This window comes from Chelonia mydas, chromosome 2 (assembly GCF_015237465.2).
Source record: "Chelonia mydas isolate rCheMyd1 chromosome 2, rCheMyd1.pri.v2, whole genome shotgun sequence".
Lineage (NCBI taxonomy): Eukaryota > Metazoa > Chordata > Testudines > Cheloniidae > Chelonia > Chelonia mydas.
The window spans coordinates 254,335,816-254,358,278 of record NC_057850.1 but is presented as its reverse complement, the minus strand read 5'-3'; the positions used below and the strand labels follow the sequence as shown (position 1 = coordinate 254,358,278).

At 46.2% G+C, this 22,463-nt stretch overlaps 1 protein-coding gene across 3 annotated transcripts in view; it reads left to right on the top strand.

Annotated features, from left to right (window-relative positions):
* Nucleotides 1–3,013, top strand: part of GUK1 (guanylate kinase 1) — a 54,380-nt gene extending 51,367 nt beyond the window's left edge. For 2 of the 3 annotated variants that reach the window (XM_037891241.2, XM_037891239.2), the window contains 2 exons: nucleotides 1,405–1,490; nucleotides 2,834–3,013. In XM_037891241.2, coding sequence (XP_037747169.1) covers nucleotides 1,405–1,490; nucleotides 2,834–2,869 — 122 coding nt within the window. In that variant the 3' untranslated portion in view covers nucleotides 2,870–3,013. Of the gene's footprint in view, nucleotides 1–158; nucleotides 1,367–1,404; nucleotides 1,491–2,833 lie in introns of those variants that run through there. The other variant, XM_037891240.2, reaches the window with a different exon arrangement.
* The last annotated feature ends 19,450 nt before the right edge of the window (nucleotides 3,014–22,463 follow it).

Genomic DNA, 22,463 nt, shown 5'->3' with positions numbered 1-22,463 from the left:
TTTTTTTTTAACGGTACCAACCACACCATGAAAATACTTTGACAGCTGTTAATGCGCTCCAAGGTCGCTGGGAGCACTAAGTCAAGTTTCAAGATTTTAATTTATTATGAAGTAAAGTGAATTTCACTTTTTAACAGCTTCCCTTATTTCTATCTTAGGTCCTTATGTGGCCCCCCCATCAGGGTAGTATCCGAGTGCCTCATAATCTTTAATGTATTTATTCTCACAACACCCCTGTGAGGTAGGGAAGAGAAGCTATCCCCATGTGACAGATGGGAGAACAGAGACATGGTGAGGTGAATGACTTGCCCAAGTTGACAGTCTGGTTTTTTTGTTTGTTTTTGTTCTGTTTGTACAGCACCTCGCACGATGGGGGTCCCAGTCCATAACTAGGGCTCCTAGGTAAATAAATTCACACAGGTAGTCTGTGGCGGAAATAGGACTTGAACCCAGGTCTCCCAAGTCATAGGCTAGTGTTGTACCCACTGGACCTCTTTCCCTTTAGTTGCATAGAGTTGTTTAAAAGGAAAATCCTAGAGTTGCCTCAACAAACTTTATTTCTGCCTTTAAATTACTGATCCTTTCCTTGTTCTAGCCCATCTTCCACATCCACTCTTACCTGGGAGAATCCTGTGTAGTTTTTCAATAATTCTGGGGACCATATAGCAGTCAGTAACAGAGTAATGGCCATTCTCCTGCTCTTCTAAAGTCTTGTATTTTCATCCTCTCTATTTCCTACCTCTGGTGATTGTTTCACAATCTGTTGGATTTAGCTCCTTCAGACTTCATTTATGTTGGTCTTAGTTTTGTAATGAGTTCAGCAGCAAAGCAATGTTCGTAGTCTCATCCGTAACATCTTATGTCTCATCGTCAACTTAATTTTCAGAATCCTTCTAGGTCATATAAGTGAGTCTCTCTCCATGCCATGTGTTCCCTTTTCTTTTTGGTTTCAACTAAGCTCCTGTTTGTTCAGGATCCTCCAAGAAATTTTGCTTTCTCTGTACGGAGTGTATGCAGAATGTGCTCTCTCTCAAAAATGTATGCTCTAGCTCAACCAGAAGATACGGGCTTGATGCAGAAATTACTGAGGGAGGTTCTATGGGCTATTATGCAGGAAGACCGACTGGATGATCATAATTGGCTCTTCTGGCCTTAAAATCTATGAATCTGTGCTACATTCAGCTCTTAGCCTGTTGCAGTCTTAAGACTAGACTTGATATAAGTAGAACGCAGCATGCTCTCCTATAAAACTACTTCACAAGGATAGCTTGACAGAGGAGATGATTAGCAGTGGCTGAAATAAAATGAAAATGTTAAGAGTCCACAAGAATTAGAGTCCCAAAAAAGGAGGCAAAGGAGCCAGCGTTCCTTTCCTGTGTTCTAACTCCTGTTTTGATTCACTAGGTAATGAACCTGGCCTTTTTGACTTGATCATCATCAATAATGATCTACAAAAAGCCTATTCTGAACTGAAGGAGATTCTTGCCGAGGTAAGTCATTTAGGGCTCTTCTGTCTTGGGTACAGTCCAAGCTATTGTAAATGGAGAGTCAGCTGTTAGAGAGCATCAGAAGGAAATGCTTGACAAACATTCCGTTTCTGAGAGAAGGCAAAATTATAGCTAGGCATATAGCCCTGACTCAGTAAGATGTCTAAGCACATACCTAACTTTTTAAGTATGAGTAGTCCCATTGGCTTCCATGGGATGCTACTCCCATGCTTGACATTAGGCATTTGCTGAAGTACCTTGCTGACTCAGGGCCTTAAAGAGGGAACTCTGGTATTCAGAGGTTTTTCTGTTGGTCCGGGACCATTATTTGCAAAAGTTTACCCAGGGCAGGGGCCACGTATTCTGTTGTGTTGGACTGGGCCAAGCACAGTGACGCTAGTCAGAACATAATCAGTAAATGCGGTGACCTTCATGCACCCAAAACCAGGACCCAGTGGTTGGCTTTGTGAGCCCTAAAGGTCACTGCTGAAGCAGTTACTTCTGAAGATTGGACATGGGTGATGTAACGAAGAGCAGAACTTTAAGCTTTGCAGTTAGGCTGGGAGAATTGTATCTTGGAAAGCAGGGCCTCTGAAAAGGACATAGGGGTCCTGATGGATAACCAGCTCAACACAAGCTCACAGTGTTATGCAGTGGCTAAGAGGGCTAATGGGATCCTTGAATGTATAAGCAGAAGAGTTTCAAGTAGGAGCAGGGTGTGGGGTTACCGCAATGTCTGGCGTTAATTGAGACTCTTGTGGAGTTCTGTGGTCCCTGTTTCAAAGAGGATGTTGAAGAATTCGAAAGGGTCCAGAATAGAGCTGCAAGAATGATGCCAGGTCAGAAAAATCTGCTTTATAGTGAGAGATTTAAGACTGTTAATCTATGTATTTTAACAAAGAGGATGTGAAGAGGTGATATGATCGCGGTCTAGAAGTACATGGGAGAAGATGTTGGATAGCTGAAGATGTTTTAACCTAGCAGACAAAGGTGGAACGAGATCTGATGGCTGGAAGCTGAAGCTAGACAAATTCAGATAGGGAGCAAAGCACGCGTTTTTAACCCTGATGGTGAGAGAACCATTGGAACAATTTACCAAGAGATATGTTGGATCATGTGAAGTCTCTTTAAATCCAGACTGGATGTATTGCTAAAAGGAATAGTCCATTTCAACCATAAAATATGGGCTTGATGCAAAGGTCACTTGATGAAATTCTATGGCCTATTCTATGCCAGAGGTCAGACTAGATGATCATAATGATCCTTTGTGGCCTTACAATCTATGAAGCTATGAATTATTTACAGAGAGCAATACACGATAAATCATTTTCTTCATCTGCTTGCAGGAAATCCAGAAGGTCCAAGAATCCAAGAAGTCCTGAGTTCAGTCTGCTTGGCTGCCATTCCTCACGTGCTTCACAGCATTCTGTTCCAAGAGAGACATTCCCTTTAGCCTGATTCCCTTCTGAGTTACTATGACATTTATATTAAAAAACAAACGCAAAACCAACCTTATATTTATATTAGCCGGGGCTTTTGCTACTTGTGTGCGCGTGCTAAAGCATCCAGTGCTCTTCTAGGTTTGCATGGAGATTCCAGGCAAAACAGTCTGAAAGTCCCTGTACTGTATTTCCTGAACAGAATTATTCTGAATTCATTTGTATTGCCTGATCATAGATACAACCCCATGCTGATACAATCCGTGCGTGTAGTGTGTGAAACTAAGCAGTAGTCTCCTCCATAGCATTTTTTGGTGGATACTCCCTTCCCATCCCTGGGCTGCCTGCACCAGATGCCGCCTGCAGAAGGGAATTGCTTAGTATGACCTGACTTGGCTTTCAAATGGGTTAAAGTGTGCAGTGGCATCAGCTGGCCTGAAGTGACCAGCTGAGAGAAGAGATGCAACTGAAAAGGAAAGAGAGGGGCTGAAGACCAACTCGGAACAAGGGTGGAGCAGAAGAGAGGACGGTGCTAACGCTGGTGTCCCGCCCTCCCCTGTCCCCCATAAATGTTCCACTAAGCATTGAGAGCTCCTGCTCTTTCCCTTTTGTCCTCCCATTAAGCCAGCGGCTCCAGCCACCACTCCTTTAGGTGTTTAACATTCTCAGCGAGTCTCTCTGCTTGATCTTGATGCTGCTGCTGGCTAGGGCTCGTTTCAGCAGAGCTTGGGTAGCTCCAAACCTCAGTCCTCGTGCTCAGGACTTAGTCAGGTGAACTGCTGGGGTTGCTTGAAAAAACTGGAGACCCGCTTAATCTACCAAGAAATAAAATCACATCCTGACTTCTCCTGGCTAAAAGGAGTTCCTAGGGGAGCAATCATTCAGCACCTGCCTGCCCTGCAAGACTGTGGGGTGTGGTCATATATGTTATTCTGTATGAATGCAGCGGTGGAAAGGTTTGGGTGTTCCCAAGTTCAACTCTCTGGGGAATTTCTTTCCAGGCTGTGCAGTGCTTTTATTCCTGGAAGAACTGACAATGCAAGGGGACATTTTACATAACAGTTTCTGAGATCTCTCTGCCTGCTGCCATCCTGTTCTAGTTGAAGGCTTTGAAATTTCAGGGTTTCCCTTCATATTGAACATCCTAGAACCAGTTTAATTCTGAAACATCCAAACCATTTTACTCCTTTTCTCCTTGATGGTTTTCCAAAAGGAAGAGTCGTGGTTGCACCTACCATTCCCCAGATTATCACCCTTCCCCGCCACCGCCTACACCCATACGGTGAATGGTAGAACAGTAACATTCATTTAATGTCCATTTCCTCACAAAAATTGCATGTGATCTGACAAATACCTTCAAAGCCGAAGCTTGGTGCAGCGTGGTTTCTGGGAGGTTGTTCATTAATTCCAAAGTTTTTGCTTTCAGGCTCTTCCCAACATGGATTGGGGTGGAATTTTAAATGGCACTTGGCACCAAAAGAATTAGCAATATCATCTGTGCTGGGCCCTAACAACTCCAAGTGTTAAGAGGCTTAAATGCATATGTCATGGAACAATGAGGACTGAAATTCTGCTTTCCCGTCGTTGCCCTGAATCTGCAGTCAGAAGAGCTCTACGTGTTAACTAAGTGACCTCTGTATTCCAGAAGAACTGTGTGTGTCTTAGGAGGGAAATTTCTCACTTATGAAATAATGAAGCATGGAGGGTTAGGGATAGTGGGGTGGTGGTAAGAACATGTGAGCCTTGACTACCCTAATGCTCCTACTAGTGGTGAATTAAAGGTTTTGTTTTGTTTTTTTTACTTTAATTTTTTTGCTTGTGCAGATGCAGCCTGATTCTCTCATTGGCTGTGTGTATTATTCTGTCCTTAGGGTTCCTTCTCCCTTGAAAGTGCCCTGGGAGATGTGAGCATAAGGAGATTCTGGAAGCCAATGCTAAAAGGTCCTATGGGAGATATTACAGCCATGGTATAAGGACCAACAGCTGCACCAGTGATATTTCCCATGAGGCCATCCTGTGTTTTAGGCCACGCTGTCCGTGCTGGGATCCTACAAACTTTTTCCCTATTGCAATCAGATTGCCTGATGGGAGTTTACTCTGTGCCTGACCTATATCAACACAGCAGGAAGCCCCCATGACCTTAAGCAGTTCAGATAACCTTAAACCGTGCACTAACCCCACTATACAAATCCCCCTCATTGATCAGCAGAAATTCCACTGCTTCCTCAAACGGGGTCCTTGATACATGGTCAAGGGTTCTGATATGTTCCAGCCAAGAGAGAACTGCAGAAATAACGAGTGACGTACAAAGCTGGTTGCTTAAATGAAGAAAACTGAGTGAAAAGAGCAGGGTGTAGGTGTTTCCCTGCAACCCAGCCCGAGCCATGGCACTGGCCTCAGGCAAGAGAGTGGGGAAAGGAAACTAGTTTGTGTGCCAGCTACCGTACCGAAGAGAGTCAGCAAACAGCACTAAAGATGAAAAATTAATGGTCTTCTCTCTTTTCCCCATCTGCCCCTTTTAATAGTCAATAGTGGTAGTAAGACAGGTAAGAAATTCCCCCCTCCCACCCTTGCAATATCTATTTTTCATCTGAGCATGTTCCTCATTCCAAGGCTGTATCCTATAGAGCATCATCCTGGACGTGGTGGTAGGGGATGGACTAATGATGTAATAGGTCTGTCCCAGCTCTGCTGAGTCTGATCTGATGCCATTCCCTTTTTCCTCTCAAACACCCTCTGAACTCTCATGGTGCCAGACCCTCTACCTAACTCCTTTCATTGCATTGGGAAATCAAGGAGTGGTAGCTGCCTAGGTGCCCAGGCCTCAGCTCTCTGTAGGGACTTGGGCATTGCAATGCTGAGCGTCCTGGCAGCTGACGGTTAAGTGCCTGGAAAATCACAGCAACGTGCTGTGATCCAGGAAGCCGTGTTAGGCACCTAGGCTCCCTCTGCAATGACATGGGCGAGAGAGGCACCTGAGAATGCAATCTACAAAAGCCAGCATGATAAGCCAGGAGCCCCATAAGCTAGCCACTGGCTGATGCAGACCAGAGAGGTGTGTGCTAAGTTCCGCTCCTGTCCGGGAGAAGCGTGCCTAACGCTATGCTCCCTGAACGGGAACCCATCCCCTGGAGTCAGGTGATTTAGGTGTCTAAGTAGTTTCTGATGTGAGTTCGGTGCCTTCCTCGCTCTGCACAAAAGGCAGGGGGAGGGGCTGCTGCTACCACCCATCTTATATTTTTTAGCCCCGTAGTTGGAGTACTGACCTGGGGTGTAGGAGAGCCGGGTTCAGTTTCCTCTCTCTTCCAAAAGGGGTGAAAGGATTCAAACAGGGGTCTCCCATGTCTCAGCTGAGTGTTCTAACCACTGAGCTGTGGTATATGCTGATGGGGTGGGAAGCCCTCCCTCGATCTCTCCTGTTGAAACTGTTCCCCTGTGGGATAACTGATGATTGGAGCAGGGGACTGGCCCCTGCGTCTCCCATCTCCCCAATGGGAGCACTAATCACTGCGGTTACAGTGTCATTCTCACATTTCTTGTCTCTCTGGCCCAATGACTATTTCACAGGAGAGCATGAGGAAGTCCTCATCAGAATGCCCCATGACTCAGTGGTTCGAGCCCTCATCTGCGTGGTGAGAGACCCTTGTTCAAATTCTTTCTCCCCCTCTGCTTGAAGGGGGAAATTGAATCTGTCTCCCGCACCTCCCAGGTGAGTGCTCTAACCACTGGGCTAAAAGAAGGTGGGTGGCAGCCCTTCTCCAGCAATCAGATTTTGAATGGGACCAATCCTCTCGGGGGCCTCTGAGCATGCCTACCACAGTGGGACCTGCAGGCAAGTTCAATGGAAGAACATCTAGCTTCTCTGGGTGATGCATCGCTTTTGGGCTTAGCTGGGAGACTGGCATCCAAGTACCTAGCTTTGAGGCAACAGTGCGCAAGCCCCGAGACAGAAACTTAGGCACTGAGCGACCTTTTCCTTTGAAAATGTAGGTGCCCGTGAGTTTAGTTGCCTACATGGGAGTTTTGGAGATCTCAGTGGAGCCCAAATTGGGACTTATGCACCTAAATGCACTAAACTTAGGCACCAGATATTTCAAGGTATTTAGGCTCCCTCTGGGAGTTAGGTGCCTAAGTACCTTTACAAGTCAGGCCCCTAGTGCTCAGTTGCAATTTAATTTTAGAAAGGGTTAGTTGCAGTCCAGGTAGTGGAGCACTAGAGGGGGCCCATGGCCCTAAGAAAATTCATGGGGACCCTTCTGCCCCAACACAGAGAAACAGAGCTGTGCAGTACATTTCAAGGAATCGCTGTTGAGGTTACAGGGACAAACCATCCCGATGAGTCGAAAGAATAGTAAATATGGCAGGCGACCAGCTTGGCTTAACGGTGAAATCCTAGCGGATCTTAAACATAAAAAAGAAGCTTAAAAGAAGTGGAAGGTTGGACATATGACCAGGGAAGAGTATAAAAATATTGCTCGGGCATGTAGGAATGAAATCAGGAGGGCCAAATCGCACCTGGAGCTGCAGCTAGCAAGAGATGTCAAGAGTAACAAGAAGGGTTTCTTCAGGTATGTTGGCAACAAGAAGAAAGCCAAGGAAAGTGTGGGCCCCTTACTGAATGAGGGAGGCAACCTAGTGACAGAGGATGTGGAAAAAGCTAATGTACTCAATGCTTTTTTTGCCTCTGTCTTCACTAACAAGGACAGCTCCCAGACTGCTGCGCTGGGCATCACAACATGGGGAGTAGATGGCCAGCCCTCTGTGGAGAAAGAGGTGGTTAGGGACTATTTAGAAAAGCTGGACATGCACAAGTCTATGGGGCCGGACGAGTTGCATCCGAGAGTGCTAAAGGAATTGGCGGCTGTGATTGCAGAGCCATTGGCCATTATCTTTGAAAACTCGTGGCGAACGGGGGAAGTCCCGGATGCCTGGAAAAAGGCTAATGTAGTGCCAATCTTTAAAAAAGGGAAGAAGGAGGATCCTGGGAACTACAGGCCAGTCAGCCTCACCTCAGTCCCCGGAAAAATCATGGAGCAGGTCCTCAAGGAATCAATCCTGAAGCACTTACATGAGAGGAAAGTGATCAGGAACAGTCAGCATGGATTCACCAAGGGTAGGTCATGCCTGACTAATCTAATAGCCTTCTATGATGAGATTACTGATTCTGTGGATGAAGGGAAAGCAGTGGATGTATTGTTTCTTGACTTTAGCAAAGCTTTTGACACGGTCTCCCACAGTATTCTTGTCAGCAAGTTAAAGAAGTATGGGCTGGATGAATGCACTATAAGGTGGGTAGAAAGTTGGCTAGATTGTCGGGCTCAACTGGTAGTGATCAATGGCTCCATGTCTAGTTGGCAGCCGGTGTCAAGTGGAGTGCCCCAGGGGTCGGTCCTGGGGCGGGTTTTGTTCAATATCTTCATAAATGATCTGGAGGATGGTGTGGATTGCACTCTCAGCAAATTTGCGGATGATACTAAACTGGGAGGAGTGGTAGATACGCTGGAGGGCAGGGACAGGATACAGAGGGACCTAGACAAATTGGAGGATTGGGCCAAAAGAAACCTGATGCAGTTCAATAAGGATAAGTGCAGGGTCCTGCACTTAGGACGGAAGAACTCAATGCACAGCTACAGACTAGGGACCAAATGGCTAGGCAGCAGTTCTGCGGAAAAGGACCTAGGGGTTACAGTGGACGAGAAGCTGGATATGAGTCAGCAGTGTGCCCTTGTTGCCAAGAAGGCCAGTGGCATTTTGGGATGTATAAGTAGGGGCATAGCGAGCAGATCGAGGGACGTGATCGTTCCCCTCTATTCGACATTGGTGAGGCCTCATCTGGAGTACTGTGTCCAGTTTTGGGCCCCACACTACAAGAAGGACGTGGATAAATTGGAGAGAGTCCAGCGAAGGGCAACAAAAATAATTAGGGGTCTGGAACACATGACTTATGAGGAGAGGCTGAGGGAACTGGGATTGTTTAGTCTGCGGAAGAGAAGAATGAGGGGGGATTTGATAGCTGCTTTCAACTACCTGAGAGGTGGTTCCAGAGAGGATGGTTCTAGACTATTCTCAGTGGTAGAAGAGGACAGGACAAGGAGTAATGGTCTCAAGTTGCAGTGGGGGAGGTTTAGGTTGGATATTAGGAAAAACTTTTTCACTAGGAGGGTGGTGAAACACTGGAATGCGTTACCTAGGGAGGTGGTAGAATCTCCTTCCTTGGAAGTTTTTAAGGTCAGGCTTGACAAAGCCTTGGCTGGGATGATTTGATTGGGGATTGGTCCTGCTTTGAGCAGGGGGTTGGACTAGATGACCTCCTGAGGTCCCTTCCAACTCTGATATTCTGTGATTCTATGATTCTATGATTGCATGAACTGGTGTTTCTCGGGATCGTTCTTTGTACCAGTTAAGATTCTGTGCCCATTACCAGCTGAAAATGCACCAAGCTGAACCTGTGACTGTCCTTTAGCAAGCTCTATCCTCAGACGTTCCTCTGGGCTCCCTTGAATTCTGGAAGGCACTGCAGCCAGTGTGACATACAAGCATTACTGAATCCTCAGAAAGTCCCCCTGGGCTAGATAAGTGGCAGATAGGGATTGCTTCACTCAGCATTGACATGCAACTGTCTCTGGGGTGGAAGGCAGCAGTTATTTAACACTTCATAGTGACACTATAGAACATCTTAGAAAAGGGAGCAGAGAAGACTAATGAAAGAACAAAGGGAATTAAAATAATCTCAGATTCTGCCCCAACAGCCCACCCTTACAATCCGTGCCATGGGCTCTTTAAATGACCCCAATGAAATAAATTGGTAAGCATGTTATTTATAGTTCCATCTCTTTGTGTGGTGGACTAAAGCAATGAACACTTCATTCTCTCATGCTAATGGGAAATGACATGCTCGGTGTCAGGATTATGATGCGTGAAGAAAAAGAAAACGAGCTTAGATTGCTCTTGCGTCTCTAGGCGGTGGACTGTATTTCATTATGAAAGAGACATGGATGTTGTAGACAGAAACCCTAATGTAAGAGCACAGGATTTTCGTATGCCTCTATGTCGTGATTGTCAAATTAAAGCCCAGTGTCTCTTTCCAACCTCTTGAGCTGCTGGCAGCCACTGTCTGGAGGTGACACAGCTGAACAGGAGAAATAAACCCAACAGACAGAGTACGTGTTTTGTGCCTTTAAAATGCTGAAGAAGTTCTGGAGAAACTGGCTATTCAGAGCAGGGATGTCAAACGCCTGGTTTGTGGGTTGGATCTTGCCTGTTTTAATGTATTTATGGGGCCTGTGGAAAGTATTCAGATTCTTTAGCATCTCAGCTTTCATTAAAAGAAATTAACTTTCCAAGTGTAAACCACTGCAGCATCTTCCTGAGTCTGCAGACAGCCTTAAACAAGAGTTTGGATGTGCATCTCAATGGGGTGTTGACTCTGAAGCCTACAGATGACATTTCCAATGCTAACATAGATAACTATTTCACCACGGATCATTTTAGCAGAAATATCCAAAATGTGTGTTCCAGGCTTAGGTCTCCCTGGCCATCTTCGATTCTGCTGGGATGGAAATGGCTCAGTTATGAGCCTGGCAGCTATGTGCTACAGAAGTGAGGCTGGAGAGAGATGGAGAGGAAAGAAACTTGGCACTTGTGCAGCACTGTGAAAATGTAAAGGGGCATGTGCAACTATTAACTAACACAGCGATGTTACCAATGGCCATTTGCCATGGTACGGCCTAATTCCAACCTAGTAAGGGCCTTGGGAGTGGATGTTAAGGGCCTGATCCTGCACCGTTGATGTCTCTGAAGTGTGCATGTCCAGAGGCAGAAATTTAGGTACCTAGGGAACTTCTACCCTGACAAATTAGGCACCAAGTAAGTTTAGGCACCTACAAGATTAGGCAGCAGCCACAAGGGAGTTTTGTGGATCACAGTTGGTGGATCACCTAAGTCTGGGGTTTAGGTGCCTGAATATCTTTGTGGATCTCGGCCTGAGTGTTTTGCCATCAGAGCCCTAATCTTGTAAACAGATATACGCAGGCAGACCCTGGCTCTGGTGTGGGGTCCTACTGAGGTCACTAGCACTCCACATGGGGAGAGGCTCCACCCAGGCAGATCCAATTGCAGGATTGAGTCTACAGTCAATTGAAGAGGCCTTCATTCTGTCAAGGTGGAGTCCTGCTCACCTTACTGATGTGAGCAATTCCATTATGGCCAGCAGGGCTCTGCATGAGAGAGGTGAGCAGCGGGAATTGGCTCTCAGTGGAGTCCTAATTCCACATATGTGATGTCACAGTCACTTCCATAACCGTGCCGCATGGTGTCATAAAGCCAGGCTATGGACTTCATTGCAGACTCTCACAGGGTGAGCTGGCCCTTTCAGAGGGTTGATGATGGCTCAGCTGCACCTGTGCCAGGTTTGGCCTGCCTCCCCAGCTGGAGGCAATGGGGGATGTCAGCTGAGAAGGAGTCAGGCAACCAGGAGGTGGGTCTGGGACAGAACAGGGCATAGCTGGGTGGGTGCACAGCTACTGGAAGAGGGCTGTGGGGGAACACTGCTTTTGGGGTCAAAGGAGGGAGAAGAGACAGCAGCAAGATGGAGGGGCTGCTGTAGAAGGGGAGGAGTCCTAGGAGCAGGTGCTCTTCAAAGAGCATGAAACCAGTCAGGTCGTACAGGAGGATGTGCTGGGGAAGAGACTCAGCTCCCTCTTTTCCCCCAGGTTTGGCTCTGGTGGTAAGGTGTCCAAATCTTTAGAGCTTACAGGGCCAGGAACCCTTAGAAGAAGGAGGCTGTAGGGTCCCCCTGTATTGCCACCTGGGAAGGGGAAGTAGTGACCCTTGATATGAAAGGGAGGAAGAAGGGATTGTTGTGTGCCTGGCATGGGGCTGGGATGGAAGAAATGCACCTCCTGCTGGACTTTGATTACCTCAGAAGGGGTGAACTTCTGGGGTTGGGCCAGAGGGCCCAGTTACCTCAGCAACCAAGTGGGGAAAAGGCAAGTCACCTTGGCCTGATTAGGCTGCAGACTGAGAAGGCACAGTTCATGTGTATGCAGCTCATCCTAGACAGAAGAGAGATCAGCCTGCAGGGAGCAGCCAGGAAAGAGGGCTGAGAGCACTGAAGGGAACTGGTAGTTAAACAATAAAATGTACCAGGGGCCTGAGATGTACTTGGGCATTTGCTTGGAGCTGCTGTGGGAAGAGAGCAGGGGTGTGGAGAGAGTCAAATATTCAAAAGGAAACATTTTCCAGGCTGGAAAAGGGAAGCTGGGTAGTTCCTGGGAAAGAACCTTTCTGTCAATACCATTGTTCCTTTTCTCATGTTTGCTGTGGCATGAAAGACCCACTTCGAGGCTCAGCTAAGCAGTGACCCAGCACTAAAGCGGAAAGCTTGAGGCCCTGAGCTGGAGTGAAAATTAAACAGACTTTGGGGGGAAATATGCTTAAAGCCACCAGTAAAAATCATAAATAGACAACCCCTGCACATGTGCACCTGTGGGGTTTTTTTTATGTTTATACATCTACACTTATGTGCATTACATTTCAAAATGGAAAAATTACATTTAAAAACAAAAGGCCCGAGAGCTCTGCCATTTTCACTCCATTCTTACTCCATCTTTACTCAGCCAAAACTCCCAGTGACCTTAATAGGAGCCATTAGGTGCTCAACACTGCTGCCCTAGAAAGCCCAGGGCACTGAGTCTCTGAGCCCAGGTTAGCTGGCTCAGGCTGTGGGGCTGTAAAATTGCAGGACAGATGTTGGCACTTGGGCTAGAGCCTAGATTCTGAGCCCTCCCCCATTGCGGGGTCTAAATGAGCATACAGAAAATAATAGCTCCCTCCATGAAATACAGCGTTCCTTGCAAGGGAAGCTTATCAACCTTCTCTGAGAGCTACTGCATCATTGTGAATGGCTGTGGTCAGAAAGAGAGTCCAGAAAATAAGATGGAAGCAGGGTGTTAATTTTAGAAGTGGAGTGTAAGAGAAGGGTTGGAAGCCCCCAAACTAGACAGATGGATGTCAAACAAAAGGATTTGATGAGCTGTGGTGTTTCTGAGGAATTGTTTCAAGATGGACTGGAATGGAGGAGGAGGACTTGAAGATGGGACTCAGGTTGGAAGAAGAAGAATCTAAGTCTGTTGAGAGTTTGATTCTGTTGTGGCTGGCGGGGAGAGTGGTCATCGCTCACTCCTCATTTACAGGGTCTTTTTCTAAAGTACCGCCTTCATTTTTTAGATTCAGGTTGTATGTTAATACTATGATTGATGTCAGTGGGGTGGCACAGGTGGGAGGTAGTGCAGCCTAGTGGATAGTGTGCTACCCTGGCACTTGGGAGAGCATGGTTCTTTTTCCCTGCCCTGCTGGGTGACCTTGGGCAAGTCATGTTACTGCTCCGTGTCTCAGTTTTCCCATCTGTAAAATGGGGATAGTGATACTGACCTTCTTTGTAAAGCACTTTGAGATCGATTGACAAAAAGAGCTATGTAGGTATTGGTATTATATAGCTGCTCTATAGCTTCATTATTTCTCCATTTTCTTAAGCTAGGTACATTGCTCATCCCAGTACTCTTCTTACAATACCTTTCCCCCACTTCCTTCCTTTCCCTCTAATTTCAAACCAATTCCATTTGCTCTAGGTATCTTAACAAAAATTGGGGAGGCTTCCATTGTGGGTTTCTCACCGAGGCTTTGCAAGTCACAGGTTTAACGTCTCTCTTAAGTCTGTGTCTTCCCTGATGTCTGGGCAATGCAGGAGAGGGTGCAACTTGTGCTCCCTCTGCCTCCGCAGCAGCAGCACCTGGGGAATAATTGTAGGGTCGCTTTCTAATCATGGCTACTGACTTTTTAACACGAGAATCTCAGCAATGTGTGGATAACAAAGCCAGAAAGATTTCCGAAGCTAAAGGCTAATAACATCACACTTTTTTAAGGCGGTTCATAGGTTGGTACCAACATACTTGATGTGGTTCTGTTAATCCAAACATTTCTCTCCATGTTTGGAGTGAAATCCTGCTCTACTGAAGTCCATGGCCCAACTCCAATTAATTTCAGTGGAGCCAGAATTTCACTCTTTGTATTTAGCAATATCCTTCTGTGGTAGCCTGAAGCTAGGATTCATAAACTGCTCGATCTTTCTAGCGGGCACAGTACACAATTGGTTTTGTCTCCAGTGTATGTGTGTTTCTAGGGCACTTATCGCTGTCCTGTTTGGGTGCCCGTAAGTGTTGGCCCCTGCTGTCTGGGACTCAGCTGTGTGCTTGCTGACTATACTGTGCATTTTGTATGTTGACAGACACAAATATGCCAGGGGCGTAAGCGTCACATGTCAGAGCTGTCATGAAGCAGTACCTCTCCCCATTAAATGTCTGCTGGTTGTGCTTCCTGCTAGACTCATCACACTGTTTTCTTCTGCCTTCAGAATATCTCCTGGTATTTATTGTGGTCCTCAAACCCTTAATTATTAAAGCAGATTAGATGAGAACAGTTGTTGCTGTGCCTCAATGAAAAATAGTGTTGGAGACTGACGTACCAAGCTACACCTCTTGATACGGCTTCCCACAAGCTCTGACCTACAGACTGTTGCAGCCCTTCTTTATCGTGAGCGACAGCTGAGTCAATGTGACTGTACAGCACCCTAACCACCACGTCAGGTGGACTGATCTGCCAATCCAACCGAGTAACCTGCCAGCTGTGGCTAGCTTAGCTCACTAGTTTAACAGAACGTGCCCCCAAAGAATGGACGTGCTGAATGGAAGACGTCCTGCCTGCTTTACAAATGACTCACTTTCAACGTTGCTGTCCCTCTTTGCATTGCTTATTACTCAATATTGCAAATAACACAAAGTTGTGAAAGAAGGTTAAACGTCAAATGTGCTAAAGAACAACGTTCCAGTTGTGACACTAGCTGTCAAATCAGGACATATCTGTGTCTATTTATGTCTTAGTGGTTAGTTTACTGGAGCATGTACAATTTAAGTCAAAGGTTTTTGGTTCTTAACTGGGAGAATCTAATTTTTAACAGTGGAAGCAAAACTAAATTAAGCTTGTTCACCCCTCTCAACATATCCCAGTTCTGTGGAGCTATTAACACTGCCTAGCAGAAAGGGAAGATTTTTGTTCTAAAGGGCAATCAATCCTGTTTCCAGAAGAAAGTGCCTGCTTCTATAATAAATCTTTTAGAAGTGAGTACATTTCTCCTTTAAATGGATGCAGAGTTCAATCTGAATGGGACAACACACTGAATTGTACTTTAGTGGACAAGAAATATACCAAAATATTGGTTAGCACCCTCAAGCATATAGACTTTAATGCAGTGGTTTCAACCTTTTTTCATTTGCAGACCCCTAAAAAAAATATGAATGGAGGTGTGGACCCCTTTGGAAATCTTAGACATAGTGTGTTGTCTTTGCAGGATTGGGGCCTGCATCCTGGATCTTGCACCCAGAACTGCACGGGCAGACCCCTGTCCCTGTGCAGAGCCCAGCTGACGTCATTGGGTTTTGTTTGGGCATCAAGGTCTTGGTGCAGGATCAAGGCCTCAATGCAGACAGGATGCAACAAGCGGGGATAACAGACAAGAAAAAGGGGGACAGGGAAGATGTAAGGAGGAAGGAAAAGAGTTACAATAACATCACGCACCGTCCCTTAGTAAGGCGTGTACTCCCCTCCATGGTGCTGTTAGATTTTTCTTTTTAATTCATTCCTTGGCAGCAACACCGGATGTGAGTGTTTAGCAGGACACTGAATGGGGAGAGGGAGGTGGCTTGGAAATTGGACTCCATGCTTAGGGAGTAGCATGAACGAAGGCCCAAAAAGTGGGCATGGGAGAAAGAAACCAAGGCTGGGTCATGGCTGTGACTTGTGGAGCAGATGCGGAATAGGAAAAACTGGGGCGGGAGAGTTATCCACTGATAGTGGCTGTTAATGTGGTGACGAAGAACCTCAGGGGGGATGCTATTTGAGATAGTTAGTGTCATGTTAATGGAGCTAGAATATATATTAACAGTGCTCTGCAGCCCTGTCAGCAGCAATCACTCTGAGCCAGTCTGAATGCAGAGAATGGCTCACCACAGGATCTATTAGTCACTTGGCCTATATGATCAAATTACTGCCATTCGCTGCCTGTTTAACCTTCCTAGGGAAACAGGCAGAGCTGACCTCTCCTCAGCTGGAAATCCATCTCTGGAACATCCTTGGGAATACTGTCTGTCCCCTTCCCTCTATCTCTATGGTCCAGCATTGTGGTCCAGTTTAAACCTCCTTCCATGCAGAGCTTGGAAGAAACTAGAGAAGACTTGGGGACACATGAGAAACTTTTTGCTGTTTGAGGAAATCCACTCTAAATACCAGACTATCCCGAGCTGATCTGGAGTCACTCTGATGGGGCACTGAGCTCCTGCTACACCCACTGAATTAATGCCCTGTTGAGGACCTTCCAGGAGTCAGCCAATGGAAGTTCTCTACTGACTTCAATGGGTCTTAGGTCAGGCCTAATCTGAGGCATTGATCTCTCCATTTGGATGAGGTGTAAACCCAAGGAACTGAGTGCTTGTGTCCATTCAGGATCTCATGGCCTTCCCAGGAGCAGAGATGTTAGCTCTGGCATACCTGACCACAAAAAAACTTTCCCTCCCTTTCACTGTTGTCCAGTGTGCTTGTACAACTGTTCCCTACCCCAGAAGCAGTTGCATTTTCAGTGATGGTGTCTGTACATTTTTCGTGAGGCACTTCAGTCCTTTAGCTGCTCTATCAATGTAAAATAATGGGAAAAATAATATAACCGGGAAATGTCAATTCTGTAAACAATGCATTTTTTCCTCTTGGCAGTGCATGGCACCATTCTATGTAAACTACTAATTGTATGTAGGTAAGTATGTGTGAGACTCCCGTTACCATAGAGTCTGAACACCAATGATGTATCAGGAGCGTACAATAACAAAAGCAACAGCTTGGCCACTTTCCCAGCACTCTACAATCTAAATAAAACATTAATGGACCTAAAAGTCATCAGGTCTGACTATAGTTGGTCTATCATTAGTTCACTACACTGGAAGTAAAACAAAGTGGTATTGTCTGCAAAGGTTGCTCATTCAGTGTCTCACCTTGTCCAAGTCTAGGACCTTTTGTAAAATCTTTGGGACAAATTCTCTCTCCTCAGCGTTTCTTTAAGCCTGGTGACTTACGTGGATTTGCAGAACAGTGTGAGTGAAGATGGAATTTACTCAATACATTTAAGACCAGAACAATGTATTCCCATGAATCCAGCAGATCCATTTCTAAGGAGGAAGCCACGTGATGCTGATTTGCATTTTTTTTTTACAAAATGTGCACCTGTGGCTTTCCTTTAATATGAACATCGGATTTAGGCCTTAGTTCAGTGAGATAGTGAAGCATGCACTTAAGAAAGGTACTTAACCACAGCCTTGGCTTTAGCCAGAGCTTTAATGTGTAAAGTGATTATTATTATTATTATTTATTAACCTAGTTATCCACTTTCTTATCTGTTTTCTCCTCTTATCCTCTGCTTTTCACCCTGGTCTCCATTTCTTTCTTCGGTTTACCCTTGACCTTCAGGTACCACTAAAGCAACTTACCCAGTAGCAATAATCGTGTAGAGTCAGCAGTCAGGTACAGAAGTGCTTAATGTCAGTTCTGTCTTGCTTATGTACATGATGTGCTTTACCCTGCTAGTACAGAGAAGTGAACGAACCTGGTCCACTTGTATTCATTAGGTGCTTAGATACTGCGGGGATGGAAGCTGGACAATACTGTGCTTGATAAACCTTTTAGAATACATTATATATACGTAAAAATAGTGGGCTGTATTTTTCTGCCCTGCTCCTTGGGCCGGAATGTGTTCAGATTTTGATCACAAAAATTCCATCAAGGTTTTTAAAAACTGCTCTGAGTGCAGCGCTGTGGTTCCATCCAGGCCTGCGATAGGAATATTGAAGCAAATGGCCCATCTTGCACAAAGCTTTCACAGTCCTTTCCAGTACAATGATTATTATTATTACTTTTTTTAGTACCAAGCTGCAAGAAAGCACCCAGCTGTGTGATAATCAGCACAATAGACCGTGCTTGGCTATTGGCATTTAGCTGCAGGAGCACAGTGGAATCATTCCCTAGGACAAAAACTTGCTGGTTATGAAAAGAAAAGGAGTACTTGTGGCACCTTAGAGACTAACCAATTTATTTGAGCATAAGCTTTCATGAGCTACAGCTCACTTCATCCGATGAAGTGAGCTGTAGCTCACGAAAGCTTATGCTCAAATAAATTGGTTAGTCTCTAAGGTGCCACAAGTACTCCTTTTCTTTTTGCGAATACAGACTAACACGGCTGTTACTCTGAAACTTGCTGGTTATGGTGACCCTGGGATTCTTTGGTAAGAGTCATTATTATTTAATCCTATGTCTGCATAGCTATGGACAACCATTTCTACAGCATCTCCCCCCACAGTATCTATATATGTCTTTGTTCTTATGGTCACAAACGTCAAAACAATGCTTCAGAACTAGATGCTCTATGTTAGAGATTCCCTGCCAGAGACTGTATTAAAGCACAGCTCAAATGAGAAGCATTATTTGGGTCTCAAAAGGGTGTTCTGCCTCTAGATGTTCCGTTAACTTTGCTGCGGGCATGTCGACACTGCAGTCACAGCTGTTGTACCGTGTGTGTAGCCATACCCCAGCTAGTTCTGATCTAGCTAGCTTGAATAACAATGGTGGTGAATTCACGTTTCAGAGTAACAGCCGTGTTAGTCTGTATTCGCAAAAAGAAAAGGAGGACTTGTGGCACCTTAGAGACTAACCAATTTATTTGAGCATAAGCTTTCGTGAGCTACAGCTCACTTCATCGGAAGCTGCAGGAGCAGGGGCTGTACAAAGTCTGCCCAGGACCCTGGGTATGTACTTGTCTTTGCTACCCCACCTTGGCTGTTGTTGTTATTTGAGGTACTGTAGCTTGCTCAAGTAGGTCTACGTGTGCTGCAGTCGCACCTCTGATTGCACTGTAGCCGTTTTCTGTAATTCTATCACGTGAATTCAATGTGGCTGGTCCATGACAGAGCCCGGTCCAGCAGAGCCCTTCAACACATAAGTATGTGTAAGTGTGTGTGTGGGGCGGGGGGGCTGCTGTCTGCACCAGAATTGAACTGGGGAGCTCCAGAGCTAAAAGCATGAGCTGTTAAAGCTTGAGCTAAAGAACTGTTGCATGCTCAAATGCTCTGCAGATCAGGTGCAGGACACCTCTAAAACAGTCTCTCTGGTGGGTACATAAGCATGTGGGTCATCCCATTGACTTCAGTGGGCTACTCACCTGTTCAGAGTGAAGCACGTGCTTCAGAGCTTTGCTGAACTGGGGCCTAATTCTGCTTTGGCTGGGTACCCGTCCTGCTTATTTGGGACCAGATTCGGCTAACATTACTGACGCGGACTCGTACCTTCTCTGCACGTAGCTTCACTGAACTCAATAGCACTACTTGTGCAGTGAAGAGCTGTGCAGCCGGAGGAAGGTTGGCAGAATCTAGCCCTTTGGTGTTTGGTTGAGTGCTACAGCCAGAGATGCAGCATACGGCAGGTGTCCAGCACTGATCAGAAGGAGGAGAGGCAGAGACCTTGGGGAATGCTAACGGGGAGGCTGATCCAGGTACAAAGTCATGAGGAGGAAGAAGAGGCGGCAAATGGAGAGTAGCTTATTCAGAGCCTAGGGAGTGGGATGGAACGCAGGAGGAAATGAACTCAGAAGTGGGATCCAAGCCAATATGTTGTAGTGGCTGTGTGGAATTCACAGCTGCAGATGGCAATAGTTACTCTGGCTGGACACGTGCAATGGGCTGGAGACATATATGGTCCATAACAAGACCCATGTAACAAGATGCATGTTAAAATAAGACCATTGGATCTTGTGCTGACCTGTGTGTCTACCAGGGCCAGGAAGGAATTTCTTCTCTATATCTAGCTTAATTTAAAAAAAGGGGGGGGGGGAGGGGCAAAAGGGATGTGGCATTTCACTGGTCCCTTACCCATCCTGTACAATTATTGCTGAAAGCTAAGGGCTGGGTTTGATGATCCAATCTGGCCCATCCTCTGTTCCTAAATGCATCACTTAACCCTAGAGATCGGTCCAGGCCAAAACCAATGCTCTGCAACACTGAACCGGAATCTGAATGTCACGGTTTCAGGGCGAGTTGCACCTCTGTCCCCTTTGCAGTGTCTCTGAGTGCGCCCGCTCAGGACTCGTGCCTTTCTCTGTCCCAGGGTGGAATTCCACAATTCTCCTACTCTTAGCTAGACCTGGACTACAGCAGCTGGTGTGTTACAGTGCTTACCCAGCAGGTCGCTGAATATAGTGAGCAAGCATGGCCTTTCTTAAACTGAAGTGTTTGCTTTGTTCCTACGGTTAAAAGGTAAGAGAAAAAGGATTTTAAAACATCAAACAGTCTGTTCTACCTAACGGCTTACCACGCTCTGATTGTAACCTGCGCAGGCCTAGCAGCTTCAAACACCCTCGCAAGTCCTGCATGTCCATCTGTTTTCCCTGAACAGCTCCCCCAGAAAGAGGGAGTTTCTTTATCCAGCCAGAGTTCCCCATTCTTGTCATTTCCCGGGCTTTTCCAAAGTAGAGCAGTGAGCTCCGCAGAGCCACCCCCATTCCCTGCAGCTTGCTGCTCCTAACAAGCTCGAACTCTTCATCCGTATTTCCAGCTGGTGAGACAGTTGGGCGGCTCTACCTGTGAGTGAAAACAACAGAGCACAGCCCCATCTGCTCCTTACACGACTCTGATGTCTAGACAGTCTGGCAGTTCTAAATGGGGTGGAAAATGAGCCCTGCTCAGGGTGGTCTCTTTCCACCAGAGCAGTTTCTCTCTTCTGATTCTGACCTACATTGCTGTGTCCCCAGATAGCCCCTACAAGCAGGATTCTGCTCCTCGGGGAGAGCGGTATCTTACCTCGACACACATAGCCTGAGTACAGACTAAGTAAACTCTCAGTCCTTCAGGTTTGGCCCCTTTAAAAGAGCCCCGCTGGAGTTTTCTGGAGCTCTTGTGATGCGGATGGGACACCAGCAGGTGAAAAGCAAGTTGTTTGGCCCGGGTAGTGAGCAGGCTCCCTGCTGAGGGTGGCAGCGCTTGGAGAGCATTTGGGGAATCAACTGAAAACAAGAATGTTAGTTTATGTCAGGGGGCAGCTGGAAGCCTTGGGGCTCATGTAACTTTCCCCCTGGCCTCTGCTGTAAAGACAGGCAGGGTTCTAATGAGTAACTTTCCTTGCAACTGTGCTTTTGATTTTTTTTTTAAACCAGAATTAAAAATAGCCACATTCTGCTTTGCTAATTAACGGCTTCGTTGGTGCCTGAAGTACTTTGTGCCTGGGCCAAAATGCACCTCTTGTGCTCCCCGAGTACTCATCCGGCAACACAGCCCACTAGCCCTGTCTCCAGTACAGTGCCAGATCCATGTGCTACAGACACAGTTACACCATGTAAATCACAGAGAGGGGCCTAACTGAGGGAGCTGGGAGGAGAACCTTGGTCCTTTGGCTCCAAAACCTCAGGCTTCTGGAATCTGTGCTAAAGGAAACCTGCTCTGACTGGCCGCAGAGAGATGTCCCTTATCTTCTCTCCACCAACCCCTAGAGGGCAACATCGAGCACACTGCATGTCCCCTTTGGAATGGTACATCCCAGTGGAATGGTGATACTTCCGAGAGCCCCCACTGTGTTCTGTTGCCCAGGCCCAGAATCGGCAGCAGGGCCCAGTGGTGAAGCGATTAGTCGTATGTGAAAATAGTCATTCTGTCTTCAGTGTAGCATGCTGGAATTGTTCCATGTGACTCTTATTAACATCAATGGTGACCAAGTCCTTGCACATTAATCCCCAAAGACTTAGATACATGACCTATGTGAAGAATACAAAATTATTATTTGAACATTTGTACAGAGGCAGGGAATGCAGGTTTTGAAGCTGTCCTCCAGAGCAGCTTCAGCCTCCTTGACTGCTGATGAAGAAGTCCCTTTAGAGGAAGGGTCTATTTCTCCCCCAAGGATGGTGCTGGACGGCATTGCTTGTCAGCTGCTTTTGCAAAGCTCTGCATGAGACAGAGTTTGTGCAGAGATCCCAGGAACTCTTAGAGTGCATGTCGGGTACTTCGTCAATGTGGTGCGAATACCCAGGCAATGCCAATGGTTCCATAAAGCTCAGCTTGTGTCTTAATTTCACGTCAGTGCACTGATGTAAACCTCTCCCATGAAGGAGGGATACAGTGAGCCCGGGAACAGGTCAGGGCAAGCTCTGGAGAAGGTCCATGAGATGGTGTAAGGCACCCTTCTCTCATCTCTTTCTTCCATCCCCCTCATGCTCTTGATTGCTGCATGATTTTGTTTCTTATTTAAGTGAGGTCGGAATGGCTTCTCCTTGGCTCTGTGTTAGAATAGTGAGAATGTGGCTCATGTCATTGTCTGTATGATATTTTAGTTTGTATTGACTTTGTATGTAGCCTATTGTAAAACTAGGCAAATATTTAGATGAGTTGATGTACCCCCTGGA